At 39.5% G+C, this 14,622-nt stretch overlaps 1 protein-coding gene across 1 annotated transcript; it reads left to right on the forward strand.

Annotated features, from left to right (window-relative positions):
- The first annotated feature begins 1,302 nt into the window (after positions 1-1,302).
- dll4 (delta-like 4 (Drosophila)) lies at positions 1,303-13,498 on the forward strand. Its single transcript, XM_015380694.1, has 11 exons — positions 1,303-1,758; positions 1,875-2,135; positions 2,526-2,583; positions 3,153-3,416; positions 7,724-7,784; positions 8,665-8,795; positions 9,013-9,182; positions 9,275-9,494; positions 9,912-10,635; positions 11,815-11,923; positions 12,357-13,498. Exons 1-11 carry the CDS (start codon positions 1,705-1,707, stop codon positions 12,360-12,362), a joined length of 2,058 nt encoding a protein of 685 aa, XP_015236180.1. The 5' UTR covers positions 1,303-1,704; the 3' UTR covers positions 12,363-13,498.
- The last annotated feature ends 1,124 nt before the right edge of the window (positions 13,499-14,622 follow it).

Genomic DNA, 14,622 nt, shown 5'->3' on the forward strand with positions numbered 1-14,622 from the left:
ATTATTTTGTGTTGGTTTTAAGCCCAAAATCCTGATAATAATAAAGTCAGCGGTTGTAGTTAGAAAAGCCACGTCTTCTTCAAAATATACCGCATTCATTCAATCCTCTTTGGCTAATTGTATTTTCTTGCAAAATTCACGTTTGTTATATACTAAATTTGGACCACACCTGGTAAAGCTACTAAATGTTGAACATATGATGCCACAGACTCCCAAGTCCCGACAGATGGATGATCGGATTACAAATAGCCTACATAAAATCAAATTACATGGACCAAGTATTGTGCCTTTGGAATTCTGTGGTAATACGCACAAAAATAAAACTTGCGTAAAGATTGTATACGCCTTTGCGCATCTCTTCCTTCCGATAAAGTGGTATTCTTTAATCTCAGTTCTGGGAGCCCAGTGCCTGCCTCTCCTAAAGGCCATGAGAGGATACAGGGAGAGAGAGAGAGCGCTGATTTGCATACAGCTGAATAGTTATGTCTCCCGTCCCGTAAAGAACACCCGCATGAGGGCGAGAGAGGGACACGCGCGACAACAATAGGAGGCACGCTGCTATTAACCGTAAAATGCATGTGTGGGCACGAAGGGGCACACGCCACGTTCAAGATTAAACACGCCCACCACTTAGCACTAAAAACAGCCATTTAATATAAGCTTTCATAACCGTGCGTAAACCGTGCGTAAAATTGAAAGACAGCCTGTTTATTTGCTGGTTTAAGCACATTATAAAAATAAAAAATACGAAAAATCTACGCATCAATAACCTGCATGATTATAAACAATTAAACCAGTAGGAATAAATCAGTTTAATTTAGAAGTTAACTATAGGTTGATTGTTTAATGTCATTCTTGCTGCTGTTGCTGTTTGTGTTCCATCCCAGGGGACGCTCCCCCAGTGCGCCCTGTCAGTGGTGTGTCTGGGAGGACTCTCCAAACCTGTAGTGAGAGCTGATTAGGCGTGCAATTGAGTGGAACCAACTCCGAAAAAAAAAAAATACACGAAAGACCCTCAATTAATTTTATTACTCTGTAGAGTCAAAGTTTTGTGTCCTCTTGTTCTGTGCGTAAAACATTCCAATCTGCGCCCTTGATTCTAAAAATATATCAACAAATGCTCCGGATTTTTAACAGTGGTGGGGTATCTCATTGCCACTGGGTATTAAATCTAGATAATTGCTGTTGGGGTGAAAAGGAAGGGGGTTGAATATGTGAAGGGGGGGCGGTGCTATGTTGGGTGAGTGACAGTTTATGTAATGAGCCGCGCAGTGCAAGTCTATATATCCGAGTGGAGACGCTCTACGGTTCATTCAGTAGTAATAAGGAGGCTGATGTACGTCTGTGGCGCACTGACGCACAGAGTTCAGAACCAAAACAAGCTTTAAGCCTTTACACGCACTCAGCGGAGGGACACACTTTGGAGTATACACACGGAGGGACGCCTGCTGACCTGAACGACGCGCAGCTGTGGATATTCTGGTCTTCCCTCAGCTTCAGGATAACTTTGAGATTTGGGAACGGTTCCTCTGGACCATTTTGACGCACGCCAACGAGGAGCTACTGGAGGATTTATGTGTTTTTTAGATTTTCCTTTTTGCCCCCATAAAAGAAATAATTTCCTTGGGTGTAAATAACTGGGAGTAAAGAGGTTTTGTTGGTTCTGTTGGCTGGTGACACGGCTGCCCTGGAGAAACGAGAAGGATGGCAGCCTGGTTCACCTTTACCATCGCGTTCAGCACCACGTTAGTATTACAGGTATGAAGGAGGATGGAAGAGAATAAACAAACGAAGAGACCGTTGTTTCCTTTTATGTTTTGCAGGTTTTCTAAAATAAATCTCTTTTTCCCTTTTATTTTATTTTATTATTATAGGTATTAGGGTCGGGAGTTTTTGAGCTGGATCTCCACGAATTTAAAAACCACAAAGGTTTGCTGGCAAACGGGAACGCTTGCAAACCCAGCTGCAGGACTTATTTTAAAATTTGCCTAAAGAACTACCAGGCTGTGGTGTCGCCAGGTGACTGCATCTTTGGGAGTACGGAGACACCGGTGCTGGGGACGAACTCTTTCAGCGCCAAGGACAGCGCCACTTTACAAAGACCCATTCAAATACCCTTCAAGTTCGGATGGCCGGTAAGCGCGTAGGAGGAAAATAGCATATATGTATCTAAATGATCATTTTGGGCAGCAGAATAGATTCCTTTTGTGTTGTTTTGTTGTTGTTCTTTTTAACGGGGGAGCAGCTGTGCGCGTTGGGAGCGCACCGGTTATTGGTCCGCTCATATAATCCATATCATTAGGTAATGCTCTCGCGACAATCAGATTGCACCGCTGCGACGTCGATCACTTTAAAATCTAGAGGGGCCATGCAGTGTTGCAAACTGGAACTCATGCAAACGCTCATATTTTTTTTTTTTTTTTTTTTTTTTTTGTTCTGTACCACATCTGAAAAATACAACTTGCACATTTTTAAACTATATACGGTTTGCATTGGTTTCACTAACTGGGTGTTTTTCTCCTCAGGGGTCGTTTTCATTAATTATTGAGGCCTGGCATTCACCTTATGGAAATCTACCTGTAGGTGAGTGGAACATATACTACCACAGGAGGGAGCTCTCTTTAGTTCTTTTTTTTTTTTTTTTTTTTTACAGCTGTTAAAAACAACAAACAAACCAAAAAAAAACAACAATTTGATGAGACAAGGTTATAAAACGTTTACATCTTAATCATAATGTTAATGGGGCATACTTTCAGGTATTTTTCACGCCTCTGCGTCCCTTTATTATGAACTTCAGAGCACCTTTTTTCATTCTTATGCCCAATACAATTGAACTTCCTCTAGTTTTATTTTTGGCGTGGGAAAGAGCTGTGGGCTCTTGGTGAGAATACACAGCGCCTGCCAAAAGCCCCTGACTACATCTTCCTGTATTTTACACCTTACGCTGTTCTACCCTTTGGAAGAGGGGACTGAGCCTGGGAATGTTTTTTTTTTTTTTTTTCTGCTGACAGGAAAAAAAAGTGGACATTTTAACCTGAGCTTATCTTTCATCTGAGCTGAATCAGATTGTATTAGAGAATCAAAGGCAGCTCTAAATCTTTTACCTTTTATTATCCTTTCTCGCTTTCTAATTGATATTTCATATTTTACAGATACCAACAATCCTGACTTTATGATCAGCCTTTTTGCCATCCAAAGACAACTTGCCGTAGGTACTGACTGGTCCCAGGACACACAAATCGAGAAGCAAACAGAGCTCAGATATTCCTATCGGTTCATCTGCAATGAGAGCTACTATGGGGACAGTTGTTCTAAGAAGTGCACACCGAGGGATGACCGCTTTGGGCACTACACCTGCACCCGAGATGGACAGTTGTCCTGCCTTCCTGGCTGGAAAGGGAAATACTGTGAAGAACGTAAGTAAAATCTTGTCTTTTTATGTCTAAACTGTTGTCTTGTTGCAAAGTTGTTCTTGCAAATGCAAATTCAGAGTCCTGGGTTGAACTTGGGTGCAGATATTTATTTTTCAATCTAGCAATATGGAAACGTTTATAAAAGCTTTTTCTACAACCATATAGGCATTTAGATATATTATTATGTTTTTAGTCAAGTTTGTGCATCTGTCTGTGAACAGAATAACTTGAAAAGTTATGGACAGATTTTAATTACGTTTTTACAAAAGTAACACCTGAGTCCAAGAAATAATCCAGTAAATTTTGGTGATGATCCGCATCATAATCCAGAGGCAAGGATTCTTTAAAGGATTCTTTAACATTATTTGTCAGAACAAACAGTTTCCCATTAAACCAGAGGGTGGCAGCAGTGGCTATTGACAGCCTCAGCATCGGACTCAAAAAGTCCTGGTATTTTACTGAAGAAAGCACAAGAAAAAGGAACGTTATTGGTTCACGAGCAGAATCAGCTGAAAACATTAACGGATTTCAAGGAAATGTTTTACTAGATCTAAACATGTGATCATGTGCACGTTTTAGCTGTAGGTGTCACAATGTGGGGCTAAATTTGCTGCTTGGCGGAAGTCTGTGCTCTCTGGGTGTTTTTCTAGTTACACACTTGCCAACAAAAGTCAATTATAGTATTTAAGATGTCATCATCACCGAAGTCCAAGGAGATCTTCCACTAGAGGTTACCTAATGATATCCTATCGCTTTTCAGGCAGTTTGTCCGTGGAATGCTCCTTGATAGCTTATTTCTGTCGTATAATTCAGAGGTGTAATTGGTTGTGAGATTGTAAACACAACATTATGCTCATGCAAACCCACTTGGACAAATTGCAGACACGCTCTCATGATCTGAAAAGCTCCAAGTGAGCCCAGGGGAGCTCGTGATGCCATTTGGCTCCGAAATACCAAAGGGCCCCCCTTTCACCGAAAACAAATTAATCAAAGAGTAGATTGGAAGGAGGCATCGTGAGAGTAATAGCTACCATGTGCTGGATCTGTGACCACATGGGTGACAGTGGATCTGTCATCCATGTCACACTGGTGGCGAAAGAGAAACTGGCATGTGCTATTTTGACCATGGCGCCAAATTCTAACCAGATGGGCTCACGTGTTGCAATTACGCACACACATCAATCGTGTATGACTTCAGAAAATATACATGGGAGAAGACAGATTGAACATCTTTCAGACACCATAATTTCCCCTCTGCTCCCACACTCCCATGCATGGATGTGAGTGGGAATGTTCATTTGGGTTTAGTGTAACTTGCACTTAGGCGAGACTGAAGAGCGGGGACAATGCAAAAATTAAATAAATAGCTGCTTATGGCACCCAAGACGAGGCACCAGAGAGGAAATGTAATTAGTAATTAGAAAATAAAGTTCTTGGTCGCTAATATATAATACATAGTGAATAAGTGTAGTAAGATTTTTTTGCATGTCCATTATTTTATAGTTTAACAGGTTAATATTTTGGAAGTAGGTTTAATAAACTACTTCAAATATAAACATAAAGATATTTTGGCTTTCCCTCAAAATTATCTGAAATAATTCTTTAAATGCACAAATCGGCACAAAGCTGCAATATGTTGGTTAATTCATATTTTCTATCATATATTTAAAATATATTTAGCAGAAAAATTCTACCACATATAATATATGTGAGGTGCATGTTTTTAAAGCATTTGGTCAGTGTGTGGTAGATATTACTTTCTAGATGTAAGCCATTATAATGCTTATGTAAGATGTGTAATACATAAACATCTAAACATGGATTATACAATCAGAGCCAGTCTAAACCACAAGCTTACTGATATGCTGTAGGGCCCCTCCTTCCCCTAACAGGTATACAGGGCCCCCCCAAGCCAAACTGCACTGTTTGCATAGAGATAGAGATGTCAAAATTTTTTTTTACTGACATTAATATAGAATGGAGCTACTTTTGATTTTGGCTGAAAAATGTATAAATGACACATTTAAGATACGTTAAAATAATTATTTTAGATATTAAAATGCTTAGAGCATAAAACATTTATTTAGTTTATTTTCCAATAAAAGTTGTGTGAAAAAAATCGCCTTCTGGACTATATGAAGATTTTATGTTGTCCTCACAACTTATTTAGCACTATTTAGGAATCAAATATTTTTCAAACAATCCTGCTTGGAAAAAAAACAAAAAGTTGAAGGGGTGTAAAAAATTGTTGTGGGTGATGATCTTAACTGAAAAGGGTTCCTCACACCAGATTCTGCTCAGAGCCAGATATACTCTTGGACTGCCTCTGGACATAAAATAACTGTTCTTCTTCTTCTTCTTCTTCTTTCTTTATGGCGGTTGGTAAGCAACTTATTGCTGAGCATTACCACCATCTACTGGAATGGAGTTTGGATCGGGATGCTATATATAAATTCTTCCAAAAAACAAAAAAATAATTAAAAATAAAAATTATAATAATTAAGTTAATAAATCTTATATTCTTTCTATCAATTTTGTTTTCTTAAGGTAATTCATTAAATTAAAAAAAAAACATTTAGAAGTAGAGAGTTTGTCCAAAATATCTTGTATATTTAATTGCAATTTATTTTCTTATAATCGACTAACTAATTTACTTCTATCAAAAGAATATTTAGAAAGACTAACAAAACATGTTTTACTGTCTCTTCTTCAAAACAAAAATCACAATTTCCTGTTGGATGTTTTCCCCATTTTAAATAATGTACTATTTAACCTTGTATGATCAAAACGTAATCTGGATATAATAGTTTCCTCTTTTCTATTTATTCCTAAAAGAACTGTTAATTGAGCGGTTCCGCTTAAAAGCAGGGGTCGAGCTAGATGGGGGGCCAGAGGTGGCCATGGACACCCTTAGCCAATCATATCTCTAATACAGATGGTGGCAGCTGTAATACTCTCAAGGGGAATGTTCAAACTTATTTTAAAAAAAGTATTTTTCATTCATTCACCATTACTTGACAACTAAAACTCTGTGGTTAATTATACACATCAAAATACAAAAATTAAAGTTGATATATACAGAATTCATGCTCTCTTCAGAACTAAATTTTGTGTTATATGGGGTAAAGAGAAAATTATGTGTCTATGCAAGTCATCAGGGAAATCATAGATAAGTAACTACTTTAATAATAACTTAATGTAGATATTAGTCCATGTAAATATTAACATTTTTTTGATAATAGTAAGTAATGACAAAGGAAAAGATGTTCGCCCCAGACATTTTTTCCACTAAACCTTTTATTCAGACAGAGTGGATGTTTGAATATATGAGTCTATTTGTTAGCAAAAGCTGTAGGAAAGTATCCTTAGTCATATTTAGAAAATCTGGATGTGGTGCTCGTTCCAGTGTAGATTGACCCAGAGGTTCTGGTGCCTATCAGTTTTCGGCCACCCCTCAGTTTACATTGGTTTTTGACTGGCCACCATTATTAAAATTTTCTGGCTACGCATCTGCTTAAAAGTAGACACCCATTAGATGCTATGAATTGAAAAGAACTTGGACTATTTAAGTCCACTTTCTTGAACTTAATATGGGATAAATGATGCAATTAAAGCAGTTTTTGAGAATTTGCAGTTAGTTTCATTTCGGGTTCATCTCGGAGGAGGGATGTATGCGCGCGTGCCCGGTAACTTAATCCTCGGGCGGGAAAGAAGGAGGAGGAGGAGGGGGGCACGCGAGCATAGATAGGAGGAGTCCGGGCGACAGCACGCGCCAAGGTTAATCGCGGCATTATTATCCGCCACGCGCCAGCGATGTTTAGCCCGTTCCATTGTTGGGCGCTCGGCAGTAGCAGCTGCAAATATGGTTGCGGCGGACCACAAACAACAATAGTGACAGCTGTCTGCTATTGAGAGCGAGCATCTGTTCCGGACTTAAAGCGGAGCGCTTTACTGTCAGCCGCCTGATATGTTGTCCCGCGAATCAGTGTCATGCCAGACCAGTACACTTCAAACAGGACAAACAAACTATCTGCCATGCCCACCCGCCGCAGACCCCCATCATGCAGCTCTGCCTTCAAGGGGCAGCTGTGCTTGGGTGTGGCGGACAGGTTTAGATCAGATGACAAAAGTTGAGAAGGACAAAAGCCTCGTGCCTATTTTGAGAAATAACCAGCTCTTTAGCTTTCATGGTTGTTATTGTGGAGTATTAAAGGATTATCTGACATATTTACAATCTAACAGTTGTCTTTAAGAATGTGTATTTTCAAACAAAGCTTTGTATAATTTAAAATATATTTTTTTAACTGCAGCTATCTGCCTTGAGGGGTGCAGTGAGAGGAATGGGAACTGCTCCAAACCTGGGGAATGTGTGTAAGTATAAAAATTATGAAGTGTTGAATTATGTGCTGGAACACAGGATATGTGAGCAGTGTTATTTGCTTTTGTTTCTCATCAACCATCATTCTTTATTAACCAAAGAGAGTGTTTTGCACTGTATTTGTCGGCAGAATAGGAAACATAACCAATAAAAGGAATCTACTGCTGGGATTGAAAAAGAGTAATGTAAAGGCATTTTATATTAGATCAAAAACCAAATGATTTGAAATATTTTAATAAAGAAATCCTGCTGATTTGCATTATATATTTGGAAAATTCAAATATGGAAGTGGAACAGCTCTTTTAGGTTATTACAGTAACACAGAGCTTTCTGATTTCTTTTCTTCCCACGTTCCCTTCCTATCACTACCCTCTCCCATTTATTTGCTCAGCAACAAGAATAATTCTCACACTTACTCCCATCGCTGATAGAAATTCCTCCTCAAATCTCTTTAGCTCCAGTTTTAGACCTAAATCCATCATTGACATTGCTTCTTTGGCTTAGATATAGTCTTGGTTGGTTTGACTGATGTTGCAAAACGACGTTTGTATATACATTATTGATTATAGCTACGTTTACCAAAAATTCACTCTGTAATTTATCATATTCCTGCAAAGGATTCCACCATGTAATACTACCAGGATTTAAATATGATGAATGAGCTTCTAATGTTGCAGAACTGCTCTTTTTTTTTTAGCTTCTCGCCAGTAAATTCCTAACAAAGTTATAACACATGGTTGTTTACACTTGATCTATAAAGTTCAATATCAATAGCTAGCATGTCTACGAGAGCTGAAGCTTTATATACAGTTGCCAGAGAAACTTATTGATGTTACCTAGAATAATCCGTAAACATGTGTTGTTATTTTTCAGATGCAGAGAAGGTTGGCAGGGGACATTTTGCGATGAATGCAGGAAGTACCCAGCCTGTAAGCATGGTACCTGCCAGCTACCTTGGCAGTGCAACTGCCAGGAGGGCTGGGGAGGCCTATTATGTGACCAAGGTAAACCACACACAACTTGTCCCACTCCTGTTGTTTCTATGTAGAATAGATGCTCTCATATTACTGTGTTGGAACTAGTTTGAAAGCATTAGTAAATTAGTTAATCCCCTGAAGGGTATTCATAGCTTGACACATGCATATCCAGGGTAGATTGCTCTTTTTACTCCCTCTGGTTCCACTTAAAAAAAAAAAAACATCTTCTCCACCTCCCTTTTAGACCTGAACTTTTGCACCCATCATCATCCCTGTTTGAACGGCGCCACCTGCATGAATACAGGTCAAGGGAGTTACACATGCACGTGCTTGCCAGGATTCACTGGAGATAACTGTCATCTGGAGATGAAAGTGTGCGACAGCAACCCCTGTAGGAATGGAGGCATATGCACTGTGAGTAGACTTCATACAAATCCATTCAGATAAAGGCTGCTTTTGTTTTGTTTTTTGGCTCATTTACCTTTTTTTTTTCTTGTATTCTTAAGAATTTGGAGACCGGCTACATGTGCAAATGCCCCCAAGGTTTCGAGGGCACCCACTGCGAGCACAACCTGCTAACATGCGCTGACTCCCCGTGCTTCCATGGTGGCAAATGCTGGGAGAAAGACAATGGCCGAAGCTACATGTGTGAGTGTCCTCATGGCTACACCGGACTCAACTGTGAGAAGAGAGTGGACAAGTGCACGTCGCTTCCCTGCGCTAATGGTACGTTCTTCCTCTGCTCTTTGGCCCCTATGCCCCCCTCTTCTGAACCCCCACCCCCATCAGCTTTTAAATTCCTGCAACTGGAAGCAGTGCGAAACAACAGGAATTGTTGGGAACTTGGTGTCTATTGTCTTCCATATAAACATTCAGCAGCTCGGAGCAACGGCTTGTAAATGTCACCAGCGCTTGCTGCAGGTTTTTGGTGAAAGGCGACAAATACTCAAAGACAGTTTAGTTTAGTGTCATCTTATAAACATGCAGGGATCTAGGATATTGCTCTCTGTTAAGAGGAACAATACACAATGTTGTGGTCACAATGGATTTGACAGATTTATGAGGGATTGAGTTCTTTCTAATTGTATAAAGCTTGAAATGTCTGTATTTATAGATACTTATTGTCCACTCTGGCTTCTATAGGTGGTCTGTGTATGCTCCAAGGTGGCATGCGCTTTTGTAGCTGCCGTGCAGGATTCACTGGACAGCGCTGCGAGATCAACATCAACGAATGTGCCGGGAACCCATGCCTTAACGGAGGAACCTGCCAAGACCGAATAAATGACTATGCCTGCATTTGCCCAGCAGGTTACAGCGGACGCAAATGTGACAGAATCGTGGATGAGTGTTTTGTAAGGCCCTGTCTCAACGGAGGCGTTTGCACCGGAGGTAGTGGCCCAGGGAAGAGTCAGGCAGCCTGCACCTGTCCTCCTGGCTACACTGGACCTCGGTGTGAATCCTTCGCTACAATTGATCCTACAGGTGAAGACGGCTTCCAGTGGGCCGCAGTCTCTCTGGCTGTGGGTCTTGTGGCGCTGCTGGTGCTGCTCTGCATGGTGGGCTTTGCTTTGAGGCACATCTACCGGCAGGCACGGGACCGAGGTGCAGAAACGGAGACTATGAACAACCTTTCTAAGGTGCAGAGCGATAACTTGATCCCAGCATCGCAGCTGAAAAACACCAATCAGAAACTCAGCCTGGAGGTGGACTGTGACACAGAGAAATCAAACTTTATCCAAAAAAACTATCACTTGGACTCTTACAACTCGAAAACAAAAGAATTTAAGGATGAAAAATCACAAGAAGATAAAAGTCTTATTTATGACAAGACTTTAGAAGATAAAACACCTTTGAGTAGAAAGTACAGGTAAGAGAAAAACCTTAAACTGATTTTCAGAATAAATAAAGACTTGAGGATGTTTTGCTAAATGTTATAAGCATTTAACTTGCACTATTTCAATTTTTTAATGTCCGCACTAGGTCTTAGTTAAAGGCTGCTACATACTCTATGAGAAGTGGGACATTTGTTCTTACTCTCAATTTAGCAAAGATCAGAAGAAATATGTGTTTTGCATCAAAGTGTTCATACTCCAGGGTGCTATGGAGTTTGGACTTCCTTGTTAGGATAATTTTTTAGAGGATAAGCTGCAAGTGAGCAGATGTAGCCTGTTTAACCACCACTGGCCAACTACAGTGTTAATTTTGACAGATATTTGAGGAATCTGCTTTTCTTACCCAAACACAGTCATCTAAAGCTGTCCAACCACAGTACAGTAGTCGGACAAAAAAGGAAAAAAGGAAAGCCCAGAGATATTGTCGAAAACAAGCAGCGAGACCCCCCCCCCCCCAAGACTTCACTGTGGGAGCAAGAATACATTTCTTTGTTCATGTGGAGTACGAATATCTAACGGCAGTCTGAAAAACCTCATAGAGATCTATGCAAATACTATTTTATGAACCTTTTAACTATTGTAATCTTTGAATTGAACAAAGAAACCAATGATTGTTTATAAACCTCCTACAGTAATAGCATTTTTTCATTCTTTACCACTTTACTTTTATATCCCACAGTTAGTTTAGTTTACCAGTCCAGACAAGAGTCTGAAGGTTCATGGAAGAGTGTCACATAAACTGCTTTGAAACATTAGAGCCTGGAGTTTTTTTAATGAGCAGAACTTCACTTTTATCCCGACGTTCTCTGAAAAGCCATTAGCTTTAGACCTGAAGCCATAAATTAATAGGCAATAAATACCAAGAAAGTTGATCTACTGCAGGGAAGAAATTATATGTTAAACCTCTCTTTAAAAAAAAAAATCTTAATCATTTTACTGCATACAAAACATGCATAAATGATGTTCTGCTCTGTAGAAAGATGTAGAAGAGTCGCCTCTCTCTTAAAGCTATGATTCTCTTAATATCAGTACACTAGCTTTTCTTTTATAGCTTGGATGGAAACTTTGCATTGTTCCCCACCTGTAGTTGCTAATGTACAGCTATCCCTTGTGAGTACTTTTGCATTAATGCAATTTTCACTTTGTGTACGCAGTGAAAAGCCAGAGTGTAGGATATCAACAATATGTTCCTCAAGAGACTCCATGTACCAGTCGGTATTTGTTATAGCAGAGGAGCGGAGGGAATGCGTCATAGCAACTGAGGTAAGCATATTCTCAGATTTTAAATGCAGTATTTGGTCCCAAGTGCACTGTTACTCTTTAATGATCTTACCATTTATGGAAAGACTGTAGATTTGGAGGTTTAAGGTTGGGAAACCTCATATATAAGCATTATTGGTTTCTGTAAGTTAGACTGGCTATTCTTTATCTTGGCTACATGATAACCTAAAACCTTTACTCATGATGTTTTCTCACATATGTTTGGCTCTGTGTGGTCTCAAAGGCGCTATGTTTTATTCTTGTGGCATTTGGCAAAATTCTTTTTATCATTCCAAGTTAAATATAAAAGAGAATAACTTATGAGCTGTTACGACCTTTGGAAAATCATTTGTTTTAATGTATTTACACAGTTCGGACAACCCAAGCCTTTTTTGCTGTAGACTCATTTCTTTTCCCTCCTTTGTTTTTCCCACAGGTATAAACTGTGAGAGGTCAGAGTTTTGGACGCATGACTGAGACACAATCGAGGCAGAATGTAATATTCTGGATTGTTTACAAATTGCTGAGAGGAGTCCGGGGATTGTTTTAGATGCTCGCCACTTCTCTGGAACACTGAGGAACTATAGAGGGCCGAGACGTTTGGCCTAAAATAAAAAGTCGAAACACAGCAGGAGGAGGACAGAGCTGAAAAATCTAATGTTGACCGAGTGTTTGTATGCAAAGCGTGTACAATGAAGGACCTTTCCAAATGGATGGAAGGCAAATCAGACTGACCAGCTGTGGTTTGAAGATGGACAAAGCATCTGGGAAATGCTCAGTTAGAGTATTTGCCAGCCTGGACAGCTAAAGGAGAAGAAAGGTGGATGTTTGCCCCTCTCATAACTGACCCGGCCTTGTTTGATAATCATAATGACTTTGAAAGCCAACCAACCAATCAGAATAAAGGTGCCTAAGATCTGACTCCCCCAAATCACCCCGACTTCCCGTTCCTCCCTCCCCAATAATCAGTCCCGCCAGCTTTGCCTGCTATGCAAGACTCAGGATTGAAAGGAGTGAACTCACCGGCTGTCCCAGTCCAACTTCAACAACAATGATAGCTACGAATATGCGAAAATATCCCTCAGCTGTTCGTGACGTTGGGGAAAAAAAGACTAGTTGGATTCGGTCAGCACATGGGTGGAGATTGTATGCAGCCCAAATTCACTTCAGAAGCCTTAAAAGAGGGGGTTTCAATGCTAAATTGGCACCCTTGTCTGTTCATTTGCACTACCATATAAAACAAGAACGTAAAAAAAAGAGAACGCTTTTGAATCAACAGGGATTTTTAGGAGAAAAACCACAGGAGCCCGAAAGTCAGTGCAGTGCCAGCAAAATCCCAGAGAAAGTGTGCATAGGAATGTGTCTTATGCAGGCTAACTGGAAAAGAAAAATAACCGAGACTCAAGAGGAGACGAAAGAGACTATCACACCACTGCCTGCCTATAGTAAATTTCAGACAAAGTTGAAAAAACAATAATGTAATTTTTTTTTAAATGATTATTTCCAGAGTTTAATTTAAATATGACACTGCTCTTTATATGTTTTATAATATTATTTTGTATATAATGCATATTTATAAGGACCAAACTTCTGAAAAATAAAACTGACACTAAAATTAAAAAAACAGATTATTTTGAGATGCTTTTAAATAATGATGTTAACAAGAAACAATGGTCTGATGCGTCATGTGTTTACATCTGGTTTTAGGGTTTGGGGGTTTTGAAAGTCAGCTGTTTCCCTACATTTGAAATGAAGAACACTATCAATGAGCAGCTGTAATACAGACAACCCAGATATATAATCTGGATAATTAAACGGCAATAAGAAGTTATCTCAGACCAGTATAATCTTGGTCACGGTCCGCCTTTAGCAGATGTCTAGGTGTCTTGATGACATATTGGTCACAGGTGATGGTAGGATGGATCAGGATATGAAGACCTTGGTTGCTGTGATACAGGCTCCTCTGTCTAGGTAAAAAAAAAATGGTGAACATGGTGATGTGTCAGAAAGTGGTATGATCTCTTTTCAGTAAGATATCTAGTTTTAGATTTCTGTATCAACTGCTGAAATGTAACTAGGTTAAAGGATACTGCTGAAATCTACAGGTTTTGTTTGTTTGCACACAATTTACATGTAAAAACCTCATTGTTTTTACACTTAAGACAGATGGAAAAAGGTTTCATTTTGTTCTTAAACAAAGGAATGACTTCCAATTGGCTTATACTTGATTTGAGGCTAAAGCAAACCTGTGAAAACTCATGTATGGTTGGCTACCGAATTTCAATGGCCAGATCAACTTTTTTGGTTTTGTCAGAGCTCAAAAGAAAGATTTAATTTGCAAACCAGCACGTTATTTCTCCTACATAAAAGCTAGGCACCTGATCAGAAACATCAGCTTCATGTTTATATAAGTCAGGTTGTCATCAGTGTAGCAGTAGAATCAGATTTGTCACTTTCTGCAAACAAAATGATCTAGAGTTGTGTTACACAACACACACCAACAACTAGCCTATCAAGATCTTCATGGCACAGCATGCAGCAATAGTTCTCTGTCTGTTTCCTTTTAGAAGCAGTGATGCTTCTTATCAATAGCTGAGGTTTGTCTGTGCCCAATTTAGCAAGAATTACCCAGTGCATGTAAATGTATCTATTAGAGGAATGTAACTGAGAATATACAGTATGCCTTTACCTTTATGAAAGAC

The sequence above is a fragment of the Cyprinodon variegatus genome, unplaced genomic scaffold, assembly GCF_000732505.1.
Source record: "Cyprinodon variegatus isolate N-32 unplaced genomic scaffold, C_variegatus-1.0 Scaffold219, whole genome shotgun sequence".
Taxonomy (NCBI): Eukaryota; Metazoa; Chordata; class Actinopteri; order Cyprinodontiformes; family Cyprinodontidae; genus Cyprinodon; species Cyprinodon variegatus.